This window comes from Zonotrichia albicollis, chromosome 2 (genome assembly GCF_047830755.1).
Source record: "Zonotrichia albicollis isolate bZonAlb1 chromosome 2, bZonAlb1.hap1, whole genome shotgun sequence".
NCBI lineage: Eukaryota > Metazoa > Chordata > Aves > Passeriformes > Passerellidae > Zonotrichia > Zonotrichia albicollis.
In genome coordinates this window covers 52,682,197-52,699,285 of record NC_133820.1, presented here as the reverse complement: position 1 = coordinate 52,699,285, position 17,089 = coordinate 52,682,197, and the positions used below count along the sequence as shown (strand labels likewise).

Below are 17,089 nucleotides of genomic sequence, written 5' to 3'. Positions count from 1 at the left end.
AAGCTTAAATGCAAATTTAAGTATTTGCAATTTAAATTTAAGAAAGAGGAAAACTACTGATATCACTGCCAGCTATGATAATGTTTCACTGAACACAAGAACAAAACAACTTCCACACTAACAAAAATATTTCTGCAAGGAATAAAACACATTCTCAGGTTCAACTAAAAGAACTTCTAAAATTATTTCCAAGAATTTCCCAGAACACATACTCTTAAAGACCTGCCAATCCTTCTACAGTGTTGCAGTAACTTGGGCAGACATCATAATGTGCTGCAGGTATGCCTTTGAAACCAGAGCAAAGGCAAGTTTCAAGGCTCCCAACCTGAAAAGAACTCACCAATTGCTAATTTTTTTGTACTGGTTACTCCTAGACAAATTGAGCAAGCGCTAGAGAAATTTAATATGAAATTAATTATAACAATATTGTGATCAGAGCCTTGGAAAACAGTTTTGATAAATTTCTCTGCAGATGCATTAATATTCTTTGTGGATTTAGAACCAGGACATAGATGTATTTTTAATCCTTTATTTTATTTCATGCCAAAAAAATCTTCATTAAAGCATGCTATCACTCGAGCTATGTTTTTTTATTTTACAATTTCTCATTTCTTAAGCATCAAGAAAATACCAAAACCACTGTAATTAAATCTGTCTTTAGTAAGAATCTTCTCCCATGCGCCAGTCTCATAAATCACTGAAATTTTTATATTCTTTATACAGGTAAATAATATATCTATTTGATACCTACAAATATTTTAAGAATTTTGAGCTTCTTGGAATATTATTCAGCGCTGTTTACACAGTGGAATGAAATAATATAATACTTCCCTATATCAGCTTTTATAGAAAGAAAACTGATGGAAATGTGTGAGTATAAGAGGGAAAGAAGAAATTTAAGTGTTCGTGAGAACAGATATGAAAAAATATTCCAGGAAGACTCAGGTTGTAAACTGGAAGACTTTCTAGAAAGGCATGTGCTTTCACTCTATTTAGAAGATTAATTAATATTTTAAAATGAGCTTTTTCACTGAAATGAGTAATGCAAAAAATGAGGTTAATTAAGAAAAGTTCATTACAGAACTCTCTAATTTATGACAAAATATACCTTATCAAAGTGGAAACTCAGTAATTTCTCCTTTTTAAGTGTTGCTAAGAATTAGAAATATTTTAATTTTCTCAAGTCTTACATCAAAAAATAATTAATATTTTTAAAAGTATTTTGCTTGTAATAAAATTCTTATCAGAGGCACTTCAAAACCTTACCAACAAATGTAAGGGCAACTGACCAGAAGAAACATAAAAGTGAAAAATACCTGGTGGGTTCCTTGGAAATGGTATTTAATTGAATCACCGTTGTTTTTTTTTTCATATATCACACAATCAAAAGGCTAATTTTTTACTTTAGATCCACTTCATTTTTCTTACAGTAGTTTGCCATGTCTACTATACTCTCAGACTGCACTACAGGACTCGCTGTTCTGTGCAAGTTGGGAGACATGCAAGCGTACAGCCTTAACTATATATATACAATAGTCTATAAATTATAGACATTGTTTAAGAGCATACTAACAGAATAGAGAAGACTGAGACAGTTTTAGAGGAGTTTCTTTTCTTTCAGTTTTTAACAAATTTATTTTTTTCATTGCTAAATGTAACCTAATGGGAAATCAAAGGAAGACACATAGGATATCTTGCTAAACCCAGTTTTGGTATTTGCTTTGACATCCTTAAAGATGCAGTTTAAAAGTTCTTAAATATTAAACAATTATGATGCAAACATCAAACTCTAGAGCACAGTAGAAGTCTAGAAGTACATACTAGTCAACTTTTAGATTTTTGTTTGCCTTGCACTGTTTCCTATTAAAAATAGTAATTCAATTGTAAACAATCTATATAAGGAGTTAAACAAACTAAATCATGTTAAAGTGACTAAGTCCATCACTAGGCCCATTTTACCCAATAAGTCAAATCAATGGTGAAATTAATGTAACAAGAGCACTTCAATGTTTTTTTTTTCACTATGTCCATTCCTGTTTGAGTTGCCCAATTTGTACATTATTTATGATCTTTTTCCATAGATATGAATGTTAAACTCATTAAAGTGACACATCAAACACTGTCACAAAATTTTAAGAACTGCCCAGTGAATGGAAAAAACAAATTCTATCCTTTTAAAAATTCTATCTGTAATGGCCATCAAACAATATGAGTTAAGCAAAGAAAAAATATATTACAAACAGAATAATATGCTACTTTGAGTTAGAAATAAACAATAGGTACAAGTGAAAACTCTAAGAATTTTAATGTTTCATGTTACTCCTGGTGGGTAAGGTCACCAAATCAGAGTGCATTTATTTTCCTGCAGATGTAATCATTTCACTCCTCACTTTCTGCCCATCTCTGATATATGTACTTTTAGAACAGATCATCACAAACATGACTTCACAATATCTTAGCAAAAAATTAGTCATGAGACAAAAGGCATTCATTTCTGTATTCTACCATTTCAGCAAATTTTCATTCTATGTTTTTTCTATGTTTTGCATTCTAAAATAATTTTTGAGAGATTTCTCATTTTTTACTTTTTGTACAGGGTAGGGCTTCAATGACAAGTAAAAAACAGTTGGAGAATCATCTAGACCAAGCAACTCATTTAAGAGTAGTTTCCACAGGGCTTAGAGAAAAACAGCATCTTTAGAGAGAACTACAGCATCTTTAGAGAGAACTTTCAGAATTGCTAAGTTAAGCTGTCTGGAAATATTTATGAACATGTTCATCTTTTTCTTCTAAAATGGCTGACTCTGTGATCCATTGTTCTTTTTTTAATCACTTTAAAATCAATAGTAAATTTCAATGATGCCACATCCCCTTGCAGATGATAAAATTACATTCTTTTTTTACCTAACTCGCTTAAATCACAGGCTTAGTCAGAATGCCTGTCTTCACATTTCTTCCTGGACAAAATGAGAGCACTATCATTCACAGTGTTATAGGGGGTTTAAATACTATCACTTGCAATTCTGTGCTGGGCAGAGATGATACTCTTAATGGCTGTGTGGCGAGCCATAGCAAACCACCTACAGCTTTACGCTGAGCTAAATTGACACTTGGTGTGGTGCCATGACTGCCACACTCCCTTTTCACAGTTGCACGCCATACTAAGGGCAAGAACAGGCCTTGGTGCACACAGCACAGGGTCACACCCTGGTGGACATCAATGGTACAGGAACAGCTTAACCACTGAGCTCACTGTATTGGCTGTAGGGCTGCTAAGATTAAAACATAAAATCTACACAACCTCCTCACTCCCCCAACACACAACCAAAGAAAAATTTCAATCAAGACCAGCTCTGATGGAGGATTTAACAGAATACTAGAAAGAGCCTTTCTACTTGAATACCCAACATTAAGGTAGATAAATTCAAAGAAGTAAACTAAACCCACCGCTGAAGTGGTCTCAGTACATAGCACATCTAGCCATGTTGAATAAAAGCCAAAATTGCAGGGTATGTTCCTCACTATTATAACATTTTCACACTACTGCACTTAATAGGGAAAAGCCTCCCTATCAAAGCAGTCCACTGAGCAAAGCAGTTACCAGTCTCAGTGCTGCATGGAGCTTGATAAACTATCTCCCACTGCCTTATCATGTAGCAATATATGCATATTTCCCATTTTCTGACAGGAGTGAGATTTATTTTTCACACTCTTTTCATTCAGTTTTGGGAAGACATTTAGTCACAGTGCAGTTAAGAAATTGCTGTCACTGAACTGCTAGCAACAATTTAAACAAAGGCACTATAGAGTTGACTAGTGCATCAAGTCTGGAACAGCAAGAAATTTCCCCACAGCTACCTACATTCATCAGCTCACACAGCTATGAAGTGTTTATTCATCATTAGAGATGTGACCTCTCCACATCGACCAGCTTGTCTCCCATGTAGAGAAACTGGCACATTTTACTCTTACCTAATTTAGTAATTTTTCTAAATAACAATAAGGTTTTCAACACAGGTTGATGGTTACTATTTTAGGGTGACTCCAAAAAGTGTTTTCAAGTGGTAAGAAGACATTTTCCATAAAAACTGAGAAAAAAAAAATAGAAACAAAACCACATAAGTGGATTTTTTAAATATGAAGACTTCAGGTATGATACAGGCAACAAGTAATAACTTCATATTGGCTAAAATTGCTCTGAGTTTAACCTACTGACATTACTCCAAGGGGAAAGCCTGAGAGAAAAAGGGAGCAATTCCACCTAGGGAGCAAAGGAGAATACTTGCAAGGAAGCAGATTATTTTATGTGTGGCCTTCTAACACAGATAGTTATCATATATATAGAATAGCTATGGATATTAGCTGTGGGAAGAAAATCATATCATTGCTGAAAGTTTACTACCTTAAAAATTTGACTTTTTATTCAAACACAGCAACGAGTTTATCTTCCTGGATAATTTCTGCTGGTGTTTTACATACATTCCATTTTTTATGCTCTAAATTTATTCAACCCATGGTAGCAATTAGTTTCTCTGATGTTATTTGCAATAAAAATCTTTTTCATTTGAAAGAGAATTACCCTAGAAGTGTGGTCTGTCATTTGTCAGTTCAATCTTGTGTTGTCATTAAGTATAATTTACCATGCTAGGTAAAGCCAGAAGAGATCACCATACACACTTGGCAACATATCACTTGAAGAGTCCGGAATGGAACTTTTAACCAAAGAAAAGTAAACTCTGGAAGTCTCAAGAAAACAGAGAACTTTTGCAATAATATGTTTGCTAACTAGTGCTGGAATTGAGCAGTGAGAAATAAATACAGAAAACACCCTTGCAGGTGTTTTTGGTTATTGTTGTAGTTTTTTTCCCTAACATCTTCCCTAACAGAGTATGGTTTTTTTCTCAGTTATTTACTGCAAAAATTATCAGCAATTTTAGATTTTTCTTGAAGATTTCTTTCTTTCTTAAGATTATTCTTTATAGGTAGGAGGCAACCTTTAAATTAGATTTTGTCAGAAGGTTTGAGCTTGGTATTCCTTACGGTTAAAAGCACCAGGTGCTATTTCTTGGAATAAGGCTGGAGAGGAACCAACAATTTGGTTTGCATTCAATCTTGCTCATGTGGTTGTAAGACAGTAAAGTAACAAAAATTCCTGAACACATCTAACCTGATAATTTGATAGCATATTGAGAAACTTCTGAGCAGCTCTATGAAAGTAAGCTATAGAGAGCTTGCTATGCTCTGATTGAACACCCAGGGGGATGTAGAACATGTATGAAGGGGAAACAGGGATTAGTGCAGCTCAAAATTACTTCGAAGGCAACCCAGCCTTACTCTCTTACAGCGCAGGTACATGCATACACACACACACAGACTAGCATATTCATTTACGTCCACTACAGAATTTCTATTAGAAACTTGAGAAAACATTTAATTTTTAAAGTTATTTAATTTTGCTTTCCAACTTAAAGCATTGTCATATCTGCCAGCCTCCTAGCAGACCTCTTCCAATATTGGTTTAACCTCATTACTGAAAAACTAGTATCTCATTTCAAAGCTGAATTTGTCATAATTTCCAAGGTTTCACTGCCTTTTTATCGCACTCCTATTAGAAAAGGCCAGGTCAATGCTTAAAAAATGTTGTGCTAACCGCTAATGACTTTTTGAAATAAAGTTAATAACTTATTATGTATTTGTGATATTGTTACTGCTGCTTGGAAACTCTAAATTATTCTCTATTATGAGCTAACTACTCCTTGTACATGTCTGGCACTGGAAGTAAGAGAAAACAGACTTAGTTGCTTGTTAAGACCAAGTATTGCTCTTTTTATTATTTCTGATCATGAGAAGTGGTCATCTAGAAGCACACTTGAAGAAAATGATAATCACTTCATAGAATGAATTACTTTTGCCAGCAAACCAATTACAAATATTCCTACAAAAATTATATCACTGTTGCAATGTGTAGTATAACAGCTGATTCCCTGTAGTATGAATGAAAGTACAAGAGATTCCTGGGGATGATGACTGGTGAAGGCCCACACACTGCAGTATTTGGGAAAGTATGACATGGAATATCTGAGAAAAGGTGTAAGAATAATTTTCAACATCTTGCTGGCCAGCAGTGGGAAACCAGCTTTATAAATTGAACATAGAAAACTGTAAAAAATAAAGAACAACCCAGACATGCATGCAAGCAGAAGGATTTATCCTAAAAATATTTTCTTAAATCCATACTCAGTGTCCTTTTTCATGCCTGCAATTTTTCCCATTCTTAACACTCATGATTATTTAACATTAAATAACATCAGGAATCTGGAAGCAGTAAATATCTTTTTACCTTTCCATTCTTTTGAATTAAACTTAAAGAAATTGCAATATTTAGCAGATAAGTGCTTTGCTCCCTGATTCAACCAAAGATCCAGGAGAGAGAGGATATGGACAGCAATCTGCCTTAGTTTTCAGTGCTGTGGCTGTTTTCTTGCCTTGCACCCTTTGCAAATGCAGTACGTCAGGATGAGCAGTAGAAGGTTTAAGTGTGTTATCTCTCCCATTTTTACTCAGGAGTCTGTGAACGGGAAAGTCCCCAGGCACTAATACTTATCTAGAGCTCTGTCTCCAGGATTTTATGCTCAGCTATCAAAGGTGACAAAGTTGTGTGGTATTTCCTATATTGCCATCAGTGCAGGGCCAGGAGTTGAGGGCAGGGTACTGTGGGTAACTGCATAGATTTATCAGTGATAAACACTGGTCATTCATGTGTTCATCACTCATATGACAGAGTAGCAGCTTTTCACATGCTGTCCGCTGAATTGGGAAGGACATTGGCTAAAAATCGGAAGAATAAAAATGAGAAATTGTCCTGGAACTCAGAGTGGTATTCATATTTATATGCTTTGGTTAATGAATTTGTGAACCTTAGGCGATGAATTTTAATCTTGGCCATGGCTGCTGTAGTTCTGAAAGTTACATATTGAGAAGGTTTGTGATGTGTTTTGGAAGCTGATAAGTGCAAATGATAGACACAATTTCTAAAAGCCCCCAAGCAGGCAGATGGAGAGGGATGGGCATGATAAAAGACAGGAAGCACCTCAGATCCATGCCAGCTGCAGGTCAAAACTATTACAGGACATGTGTTTGTTTGTGCTCTTTTACTTAAGAGCATTTTTGTAAGTCTCCATTCATATTATATTCTAGCAAACAACTGCTCAGAAAAAGTCGTACTGATTCTAACTTTGAACACCATAATGAGGGATACAGGGAAAAAAACCCTATATCGAGGTATTCATTGCTTAGTAGTAAGAATGCTTTATGTGGAAAGGAATGAATGGTACATAGAGATGAGTTTTAAGGACAAATGTTTACCCACTCAACGCTATGAACAGTGACCGCAGGGTCTCAGAGGTACTGCCTCTATCTTTTGAACTCTTGCTACTTTCATTATACCCATAATTTTATTGATGCCATGAATTATACAGTCTTACAGAGAAAATGAGTCTCACTTTGACCCAATTAACATGCAGAAGGTAATATTACAGAAGTAGATAAATGGGCTAGGGAACAAAAAGGCATACAGAATATGTGTTAGATTAAAATAGAATTAGAACTCTATAAATACTTTTCACTCTATTATGCAACTTTTAGCATATATTTAAATTTGAAACATCTTGTAACAGGCAGCAATAATTATTAGAAGGAATGACAGTAGTCTTATTCTCAAGCTAGCTTTTTCATGTGTCTTACATCTGCAAAAAAACCCCAATATCATAATTTTTCTACTAATCATGAGATGATAATCTGAGGTAATTTTTTTCCGGTTTAAAAATACTTTCCTTTCTGAAACATGAAGAGACATATCTACTTGTCTCATTAAATGGCATGGGGGTTCTGTTTTAAAGAAAAACCTTTCAGTAATATACATTTCCAACTTCTCTGAGAATTCAGCACAAGAAAACTTTAACAAGCCTAGACAAAGAAAAGTTTCTCTGCTTTTTTGCACACTCTGTTCCTAGTGTGAACCAAAAATAAATAGCCTTTAGTACATGCATAAAAGCCGATCCTAAAGTGATTATGGGGAACCAGGACAAGAGGACCCTGGGAGTATACACCCAGACTAATTCTGATGAACTTAGATTAAATTTAAACTGTGCAGCCCTGTACTTTATGTATTCCTGTAATCAAATCAGATTTTAAAAAGTTACTCTGAATTTCATATTTACAGTTTCCCCCATAGTAAACTATTCTTTTGCAGCATGCTGTCTTTCTCTACGGGAAATCTTTATAGGAGGAAGAAACAGAAAAGAAAAAAATCCCCCCAAAACCCTCCAAAAATCAACATTTTTATTCCAACTGTCCATTCATTAGCGAGGCAGTCCCTAGGTCAAAAACAACAGCTTAATTCTTCTTCAATTCCATTTTGGCTTGAAGGATAGTTTTGCAGATAAGAAAGAACATATCGGTCTTGAGATCTTCTTTTTATCTGTTAATTATCAATATTTCATAAAAGTTAATTTTTTTACAATTTAAATGTATAACTGTGAGCTGTACTCCCTGACTACCTTTGCCTTAAACCAGAGTAAGAGACATAATTTAGTCCTCATTCTTATGTTCAGAAAAAAACTTTTTTCTACATTCAAATATTATTTTCCATATAGCCTAAGCATCCATTCATGCTTAAGTACAACCCAAAATAACAGAGTCAGTTTTAAGATAAAAATGGTATAAAAATGGGATCAACACAAACTAAAGAGGTCATTCCTTCTCTTGGATTCTTTCCCTTACCACTGCAAAATCAATACAACCGTGCAGAACTCTCTTCCAATCGCTGCCTGCTGCTAGGAGTGATCCCATGATATGATGATTAAATGGATAAGTAAATACTGAATTTTAACACAGTCTAGAAAAACAGAAATTGAATGAACTCTCTTCGTGAAGCACCATCAATATCTATTGCTCTGTTGTTAACGGTGCATTCAGGCATCAAACTTACTAGGCTGCCTTGAATTGCATCAGCTGTAGGAATGAACTATTTGCAGTTGTAAACATATTTTAATGAGTGCCACAATATAAAAACATCTCCAAATGTAGGATGATGTAATCAAATATTATAGTTATGTAGACAGTAAATTGCTAGTTGTATAGATGATCTTATTAAAATAACTTCAATCAAATTTTTTTAAAATTTTGTAATTTCAGCTCTTATAGCATAAAATTAACCAATGAATAATTATTACTACACATGAAGCGATTATAATGTTATCTTGTGCATGTGAAAAATGTATGTTATCACATTATATTCAACAATATGTGAAAACAAGAACTGCAGTAAAAAATATTTCTTGCAGAAGTTAAATCTACTATGTTATTATGGAATAAAGATTTCCAAACCCTAAAGAATCACAAATCAGAATGAAATTTTAAAAAATGAATGCTTTAGAAACCATCAGATACAAGTAACAAATTAACAGATGAGAGGAACAGTCAATTTTAAATATGGTGCTGAATGACTGGCAAGAGTTTTCAGGGTATAATGTAATTAAAATAAAATTCTTCTGTAAATATTGACTTTCAGTTTAAATTCCCAAGTATTTACACACTCTTATGCTATATTAGAATTAGTCACTGCTAATGCTTTCAAGTCTTTGCAAGATGTTGTTTGAATGTATGTGCCTAAGCAATGCCTGTGGCAAACACCTGAAATTTGTTCCTGTGTACCCAATTTTAGGATACAGAATTGTCAGCATATGACATGTGTCTCACAAATTTTGAAACATATTGATGTGTCATATAAAGTTAGGCAAATCTATGTGGAGCAAACTCTACAGGTATTTTCTCTAACAGCAGTTGAGATTAATGAGATATGTGAAACCAACTGCAGGCTCAGGTACATTAGTTTCACAGATAAATACCTTCTGCCAGAGGTTAACATTTAAATCAAAGATTTCAAGATAAAATAAATAATTCTTAGAAAGAAATACTATATTTAAATTTCTGACATCCTTCTGAATTTTACATCAAATTCCTTGCAATTTGTAGCAATAAAAATATAAATGTCAATTTTAAAAAATTAAATTACATTAATAGGTGGTGGTTGTAAGGTATTACTACTATTGGAATCGCCAAAATACAAACATTTATAATACAAACTAATATTTACAATGTGGCTGATAGTCCAGCAAAAAGAAAACGGAAATTTCCCTGTCTAAAATCAACAGACTTAGATAACACAATGAAGCTACAAGAAAGAAACCAGATTAAATTAGACTCTCATGTATGCATGCAAAGCATATATGTTGACATCCATGGGCACTTTCCATTATCAAATTCCTGTGTCAAATATAACTTTATTGTTACTAATCAGACTTTTAAATTTCATCTTGTGATGACACAAACCCAATGAATTTTGGAAGAATTTGGGAAAAGAGTAGCTTAGTAACTGTTGAGATGCAATAATCACAATTAATACATGTCTTAATACAAGGACAGCATTTGTCAATATCTTAATCTAAATCTTTACAGTTTCATCACTCAGAGTAGAGCCCCAGAGAAGGTGACTTTAGTTATGTTCCCACCCACCCTTAGGTCCCAATATGGACTGAGAAATGCTCCTTAGGCTTTGGCCTTGAAGAATTGCATCTGGACTAAGCCACTCTCCAGCTTGTCAGAAACACTGTCTATTCCCAGGAAGTAGAAGAGCAGCAGATTTTTTAAAAGAGCAGCCTTTCAAACTTATTTTTCTTGCTTGAAAAACCCAAATGAAATAATATTTCTGCTGCTGAACCTTCAAAGAAAGTTACCAACTTGAATTGCATCCAGGATAGAATACTACTATGACTAAAATCCACTCTCTTGCAAACTTATAAAAAGTGATCGTAAGTGAGACCCTTTCAAGTTATGAGGGGCTGATGAGTACTAAAGACCACTATCTATTGACCTTATAAACAGTGGTCCAAAGTGAAGTTTTTTTGAGTTCTCAATTTCCAGAAAATACTTGGCTAATGTGCCTCAAACACCAATAGAGCTGTGAAGCCAAGCAAGAACTTTTAGTAATAACAGACAAGAAATTTTGGTAATAACCAAGGACTATTTGGACTAGCAACCTCTGAGAAAGAACAAGTTTTGACTGAAGAAGAGGGGCCAGGTGGAGACAGGCAGCACTTTTCTGTGCGAAAGAGCCATAATGCAGTACATCTGAGTGCCGGAATGAATGGCACAAAGAGGAAATAGACTATAAGGTGAGATTGGGACCTAAACAAGATTTTCCACAAAAAAAGTACCCAACTCCAAGTCCAGGCAGTGACCCTTGGACCCTGGACATCTCATCAGCCACACTGATGCAGCTGGATTGCTGCTTATCACCTGGGTTGACACTGAAAACAGGATGGGCATCCCGATCATCCAGAGTGATGCTGAAGTGAGGGTTGGTATGCCCTTTTTTACTTCTCTTTTTCCTCTTTCTTGTTTTCCCTTTTTCTCTTTTCATTTCTTTAATTAATCTCTCCGTTTTTAATGAATCTCTATAATTTCTCTTTTCCCTCCCATCCTGTCCTCTTGATCCAAGACCTACTTCATTGTGCTTAATCACTCTTTTGCCTTTACCCTACACTTTTGTCTGAACCCCACTGCCATGTGCCTACACAGCAGGTCAGGGACTAACATACCAATTTTCATGCCAATTGTATAATTTACCAATAATACTCCATGATTCTTTGCAGACTCTCTTACTTATGTCATTTTTTTCAACCAATGAGCATTTTTGAATCTTATGGGCTTCCTTCTCTTAAAGGTGGTCATCACACTCAGGCAAATAGTTTTCATAATGATGTTCATCTTCTCCAGCATGCTTCTACATCTTCCTATTTCTGTTTGCAGTTAAGAGCCTTAAAACGATAAGGAAAGATTTCTTGTTTTTTGTTTTGATTTACCTGAAAGACAACCAGTGAGTGACAGAAACAGCAAGAGTTTCCATGACAACCACATCCTTGGTCACAAAGGTGTCTCCGTCCCTCTTTGTGCAGTTGTTAGCAACGTTGACGTTTCTTAATTAAAGCTTAGCCTATTGGGAGAAAGATAGATCTCTGTTAGGAAAATTAAAAATATCTCTCAATAATATGACAAACAATTAAAGAGACAAAGCTTCTCCTAATGCAATTAAAAATCTAGTTCCAAAGGACTCTCTATCCCTCTGACTCAGACTCAGAGGGATCTTGCTCCAGCAGTTAACAATGTTAATAGCTCAAATGTCTGTGGCAGTGCTCTGCATATATGCATATATATTACATGGATATCACTTTAAAACTACATGTGCTTTGAAGCTTTGAATTTCCAAAAAGCCAAGATTAGAAGACAGTACACATATCTTTCACAGCAAATATTTTCAAAGCACATGACCCAACATGTGTTCTTATTTTCCTTAAATTATCTTGACTTCTGATAGAAAGTGTTTTAAAGAGCTTATGTGGAAGTGTGGGTTAGATGAGTGGACAGTGAGGTGGAGTGAGACTTGGCTGGAGGGCAGAGATCAGAGTGTTGTGAGCAGTGGTGCAGAGTCTAGTTAGAGCCTGTGGCTCACAATGCTCCCCATGGATCGGTACTGGGTCCAGTTGTCTTCAGCTTATTAATCAGTGACCCTGGCTGAAGGCAACCCTCAGGAATTTGCTGATGATACAGAACTGGGAGGAGTGGCTGATATCCCAAAGATCTGTACAGCCCTCCAAAAGGGCCTCAACATGTTGGAGAGATGGGCAGAGAGGAACTGTATGAAGGTCAACAAGGGCGAATGCAGTGTGTTGCACCTGTGGAGGAATAACCCCAGCACAGGCTGGGATCTGACCTGCTGGAGAGCAGCTCTGCAGAGAAGAACCTGGGGGCCCTGTTGGACAACAAGCTGTCCATGATTTAGGAGTGTGTCCTTGTGGCCAAGAAGGCCAGAGGGATCCTGGGGTGAATTAGAAAGAGCCAGCAGGTAGCGGAGGGGTGATACTGCCCCTCTACTCAGCCTGGTGAGGCACATCTGGAGTGTCTGGGCTCCTCAGTACAGGAAAGACAAGCAAGTACTGAAGAGGGTTCATCTGAAGGCAATGAAGAGGATGAGGGGATTGAAGCATCTCTCTTGTGGGGGAAGACTGAGAGTGGTGGCAGAGCACTGGAACAGGCTGCTCAGAGAGGTTGTAGAGTCTCCTTCTCTGGGGATCCCTCCTGGACACAATCCTGTGCAGGTGAATCTGCTTTGGAAGAAGCTTTGAAGTAGGTACCTGCATATTTCCTTTTCAACTCAAACCATTATGTAATATTTTTCCTGAAAGTAATATGCTGGTATATTTAGTATAAACAACTTTTAAAATATTTTAGGAAAATCCAGGTGTGTTTACTACTTGCAAACTGGATTGAAATAGGTTCTAGATTCAAATTAGTGTATGAAGAATCTACGAATACCTTTGAAACAATCAGCACTTTTACAAAGTATGTTGTTCATACTCATCTCCTACTCTTCCCCATATTTGTGATTCCTATCTGTCCCATGGCATGAACATAAATTTTAGCTTCATCTTTGATCAGTCTTCTTAGCTATCTTTTTAACAATGTCAGCAACTTTACCACATTGGAACTCAAGAAATTTTGCATTCAAATGTCTGAAAAGTCAATCCAAAATATGAGAAATTTCAGCTGCTTTTGTATGGAAATATGTGTACTTCTGGTCTTTGACTTGAAAAGCATCAAGTTGCAAGCATAATTTCCTATATATAATTAGTCATATTTATTCAGGAGGATTCTGAGATCCTCTTATTGGAGCCCAAGGAATCTTCAACCAGTAGACGCTGTAATTTATAACTAAAAGAGCAATGACATGTGACATAATTATGAGACAAGAGAGAACTTCTTTTGTTCCTCTATCCAACCCCTTTTGGGCATAATAGAACTCCTTCATACTATAACCAGCTTAGTTACATGCCATATTTGCTGCTTTGGGGGGTCCTATTCTCTGTTAGAACCCTGACAGTAAGAGAACAGAGGCAAAGCTCTGCACACTTGCTAAAAATAAAAACATAAATCATAATGTAAAAACAGGTTCCTGCTGGATTATTCCATTTCAACTGTTCTCTGAGCATCTCTAGTTGTAACCAGTTTTGACAGTCTTTCCATCATATATAGAGAGACACACTGTGTGAGCACAAGATGACATCTCTTTATGTTGCTGGCAGTTATTCCTGCAACAGTATAAAGGTGTAGCTTGTCAACTTTCATTTAAACAGCACAGAAGATATGCTTTTCGACACAGATAAAAAATCCCATTTTGGGTTTTTACTTCCTTTCAAGTAACACAGACCAGGGAAACTTAATATTGGACATGCACATAGGTATAAGCTCTGTGAAAGAGAGCACAACAATCTGGTAGACAAGTAACTTTCCATATAGAGCTTGTAACTCATGTAAACCTCCACAGGAAACCTCCTCAATTAATTATTAATGTCTTCTGCCTTTGTTTTTCACTTCAGTGATAATCTGCTTTTCAGTCATTGTGTTCCTTTGGTTAGTGAATTATCTCATTCAGCATTCTTTGTTGGCCAGACCTTTGGGAAATAAGTATTTTCATTAAAATTTAAATTTTTCCCTCATGGCCATATCCGTTAAAAAGAGTAAGGCAGAGATTTCTCCCCCTGCCCCCAACTTTATTACTTTTTCTTCTTATTATTTTCCTAACATCTTTTCAGCTACTTTTAAACCAGTGAAACACAGAAATTATTTTAACTTCATGATTTTTCTCTAGCATCAACAGGGAAACATATACCAAATTTTCAAACATTGCAGTGTGAGACTGCTGCTGTTTTTATTACTAGGTATTACTGTGCCTATTGGATTAGACTGTTAAAATAATAATAATAATAAAGGTTGTGATTGGTAGAACAAAAAACAGGATGAAGAACTGGAGCCAAACAGGGGTAATATTAAAATAAAAGACAGATTTATACACATTTCTCTTTGTATTCTTGAAAGACAAGATTTTAAATTCCCTCAGAAATTTTGAAACAGAATGGTTTTAAACTTTCTGTGAAAAATAAGGTTTTTTAAATTAATGTGTCATTGAAGACATCAGAGATATCACAAGCTGAGTGGGATAAGGAGCCTATAGCTGAATAGCTATAGTTACTTTTATGTGACAACCCTATGTAACCTATACCTATCAATATAATACATACTTCAGACCTGTTACACAGGGATATGAAAATGTAAAACTGAAGCACTTTGACAGAGAGATAATCTAATTTAAGTCATGGATGTTGGACACTGGCCTTCCTGTTTGAATATTTGTTATATAAATACATTGGCTGATCTCTGTAGAATAATTGGCAGCAAACAAGCAAAGGCAAAATATGCCACTGCATAGTGTTTAAAAAATCTACTTAGAAATCCTGGTTATTTTCATAAGGAAAGGATTTTTAACCTCTAACTATTTTTCTATAGTTCTTGTTGCTTGAAGGATAGTTGACTAAAAATGTACTTGGGATATGGATGAATGAAATGCATACCAACATAGTAGGCTTGTTGATCATCTAGGGTTGGGGAGTACTGATTGTGCAGATGACAAAGACATTGATTCTGCATGTGTAGGGCTGACACAGGGCATGTGGGATAATGACAAAGGTGCTGTGTAGGAAATGACATGGGCAGGAGGATGAAAATGCTGTATTTAATAAAGATTTGCAGATAGTCAAATTTCTGTTCTAGATTTAATGAAGGGATGTACTCCTGGGTTTACTATCAGTGGTTGCCACCTATCTTTCCAATAACTGAGCTCTCACGCTTAGACACATGTGTGATTGAAGAATTCCTTTATGCTTACAGCAAAAAGATCAAAGCTGAACTAAATCCATTAAAAGGAGCATCTTCTTTCTTACTAAAGAAAAAGAAGGGAAAAAAAGGGTCTTTCTGCTGAAAAAAGCCCAAATTAATATTTTGTTATACTTATAAGAAGAATCTTCCACTTAAAATTGCCTCATTTTAAAAGTAGTTCAAGAGCACATACACCAGCAATATTCAGTTGTTCTTGGTTTGAAAATTTTATTAATTTTCTGTCTTGTTTTGTTTCTTTCCCAACCCTGACTATCCCAAAATGAGGAAAAAAAAAAAAAAAAGCAAAAGGTGCTGCTTAAGAGGACTTTAAAATAATTTCAGCTGAACGGTATCTTTTTTTTTCCTCAGTTACAAATTAGGACCTCACAAAAATCCAACTGACTTGTTTAGAATGGTTTTTTGGCTTCATTCTTCAAGAAAAGAAAATTTAAGTTGTCTAGAATATACTATTTTTACAGATGTCTCACATAATAGCATGAATTGACAAAGCACTACAGTCAGATTTTTTATTTAAAGATGGACTCTCTAACATTTCTTGATTTTTTAAATTCTGTCCTGTTCTTATTCTTGTTTCTTTGCAATAAACAGAGTTTCAGCAAATTATTTTTTTCTTAATACCAAGGATATGAATTTTTCCTGAAAGAAATTTGTATAAAATGGGGATCTAAAATACAGATGTATATAATGTGCAGCAAGTAATTTATCTAACTTCTTTTCCAGCACAAAAATTAGAAACAGTTTTCAATTTCCACACAGTACTACCCCAGTCCTTTGTTTTCCCCAGGATTCCTGCCAAAATACTTTTACAATTTATTTTAATTCTGTGTAATAATTGTAGAAAACTAATTAAAGCCCTCACCATTCAGTATGTTTTAATGAATTGCTTTAGCTGATAGTGACAGGATGGATATTTTCCTGTGGTTCTGACTCCTAGCAGACTTTGCGAATACAGAGTACTAATTCAGTGTTGTTAACCCTAATGTGCAAGAGGCTTGAACCAGATCCAGTGAAATTGTCTTTTTGTAAAGGTAATAATAGCATCTACTATCATTAATATTTGTTTTCTGGCACGTAGGATAAATTTAAATGCAATGCAAGGATATGTTCTTTTATAAATTAAAATACTTTTAAAACAAAGCCTTTAGCATAGATACTGTGACACTGATATCAAAATGATTTCTTCTGTTATCACTAGCTAATTTCCCTTTTCCATCATATGCATATTTATCCATTTATG

The 17,089-nt window shown here is 35.2% G+C and overlaps 1 protein-coding gene across 7 annotated transcripts in view; it reads right to left on the bottom strand.

Annotated features, from left to right (window-relative positions):
- Positions 1-17,089, bottom strand: part of CNTN5 (contactin 5) — a 619,341-nt gene that overhangs the window by 303,466 nt on the left and 298,786 nt on the right. For all 7 annotated transcript variants that reach the window (XM_074535151.1, XM_074535149.1, XM_005482597.4 and 4 more), the window contains one exon: positions 11,925-12,055. In XM_074535151.1, the coding sequence (XP_074391252.1) occupies positions 11,925-11,979 (55 nt within the window). In that variant the 5' untranslated portion in view covers positions 11,980-12,055. The remainder of the gene's footprint in view (positions 1-11,924; positions 12,056-17,089) is intronic.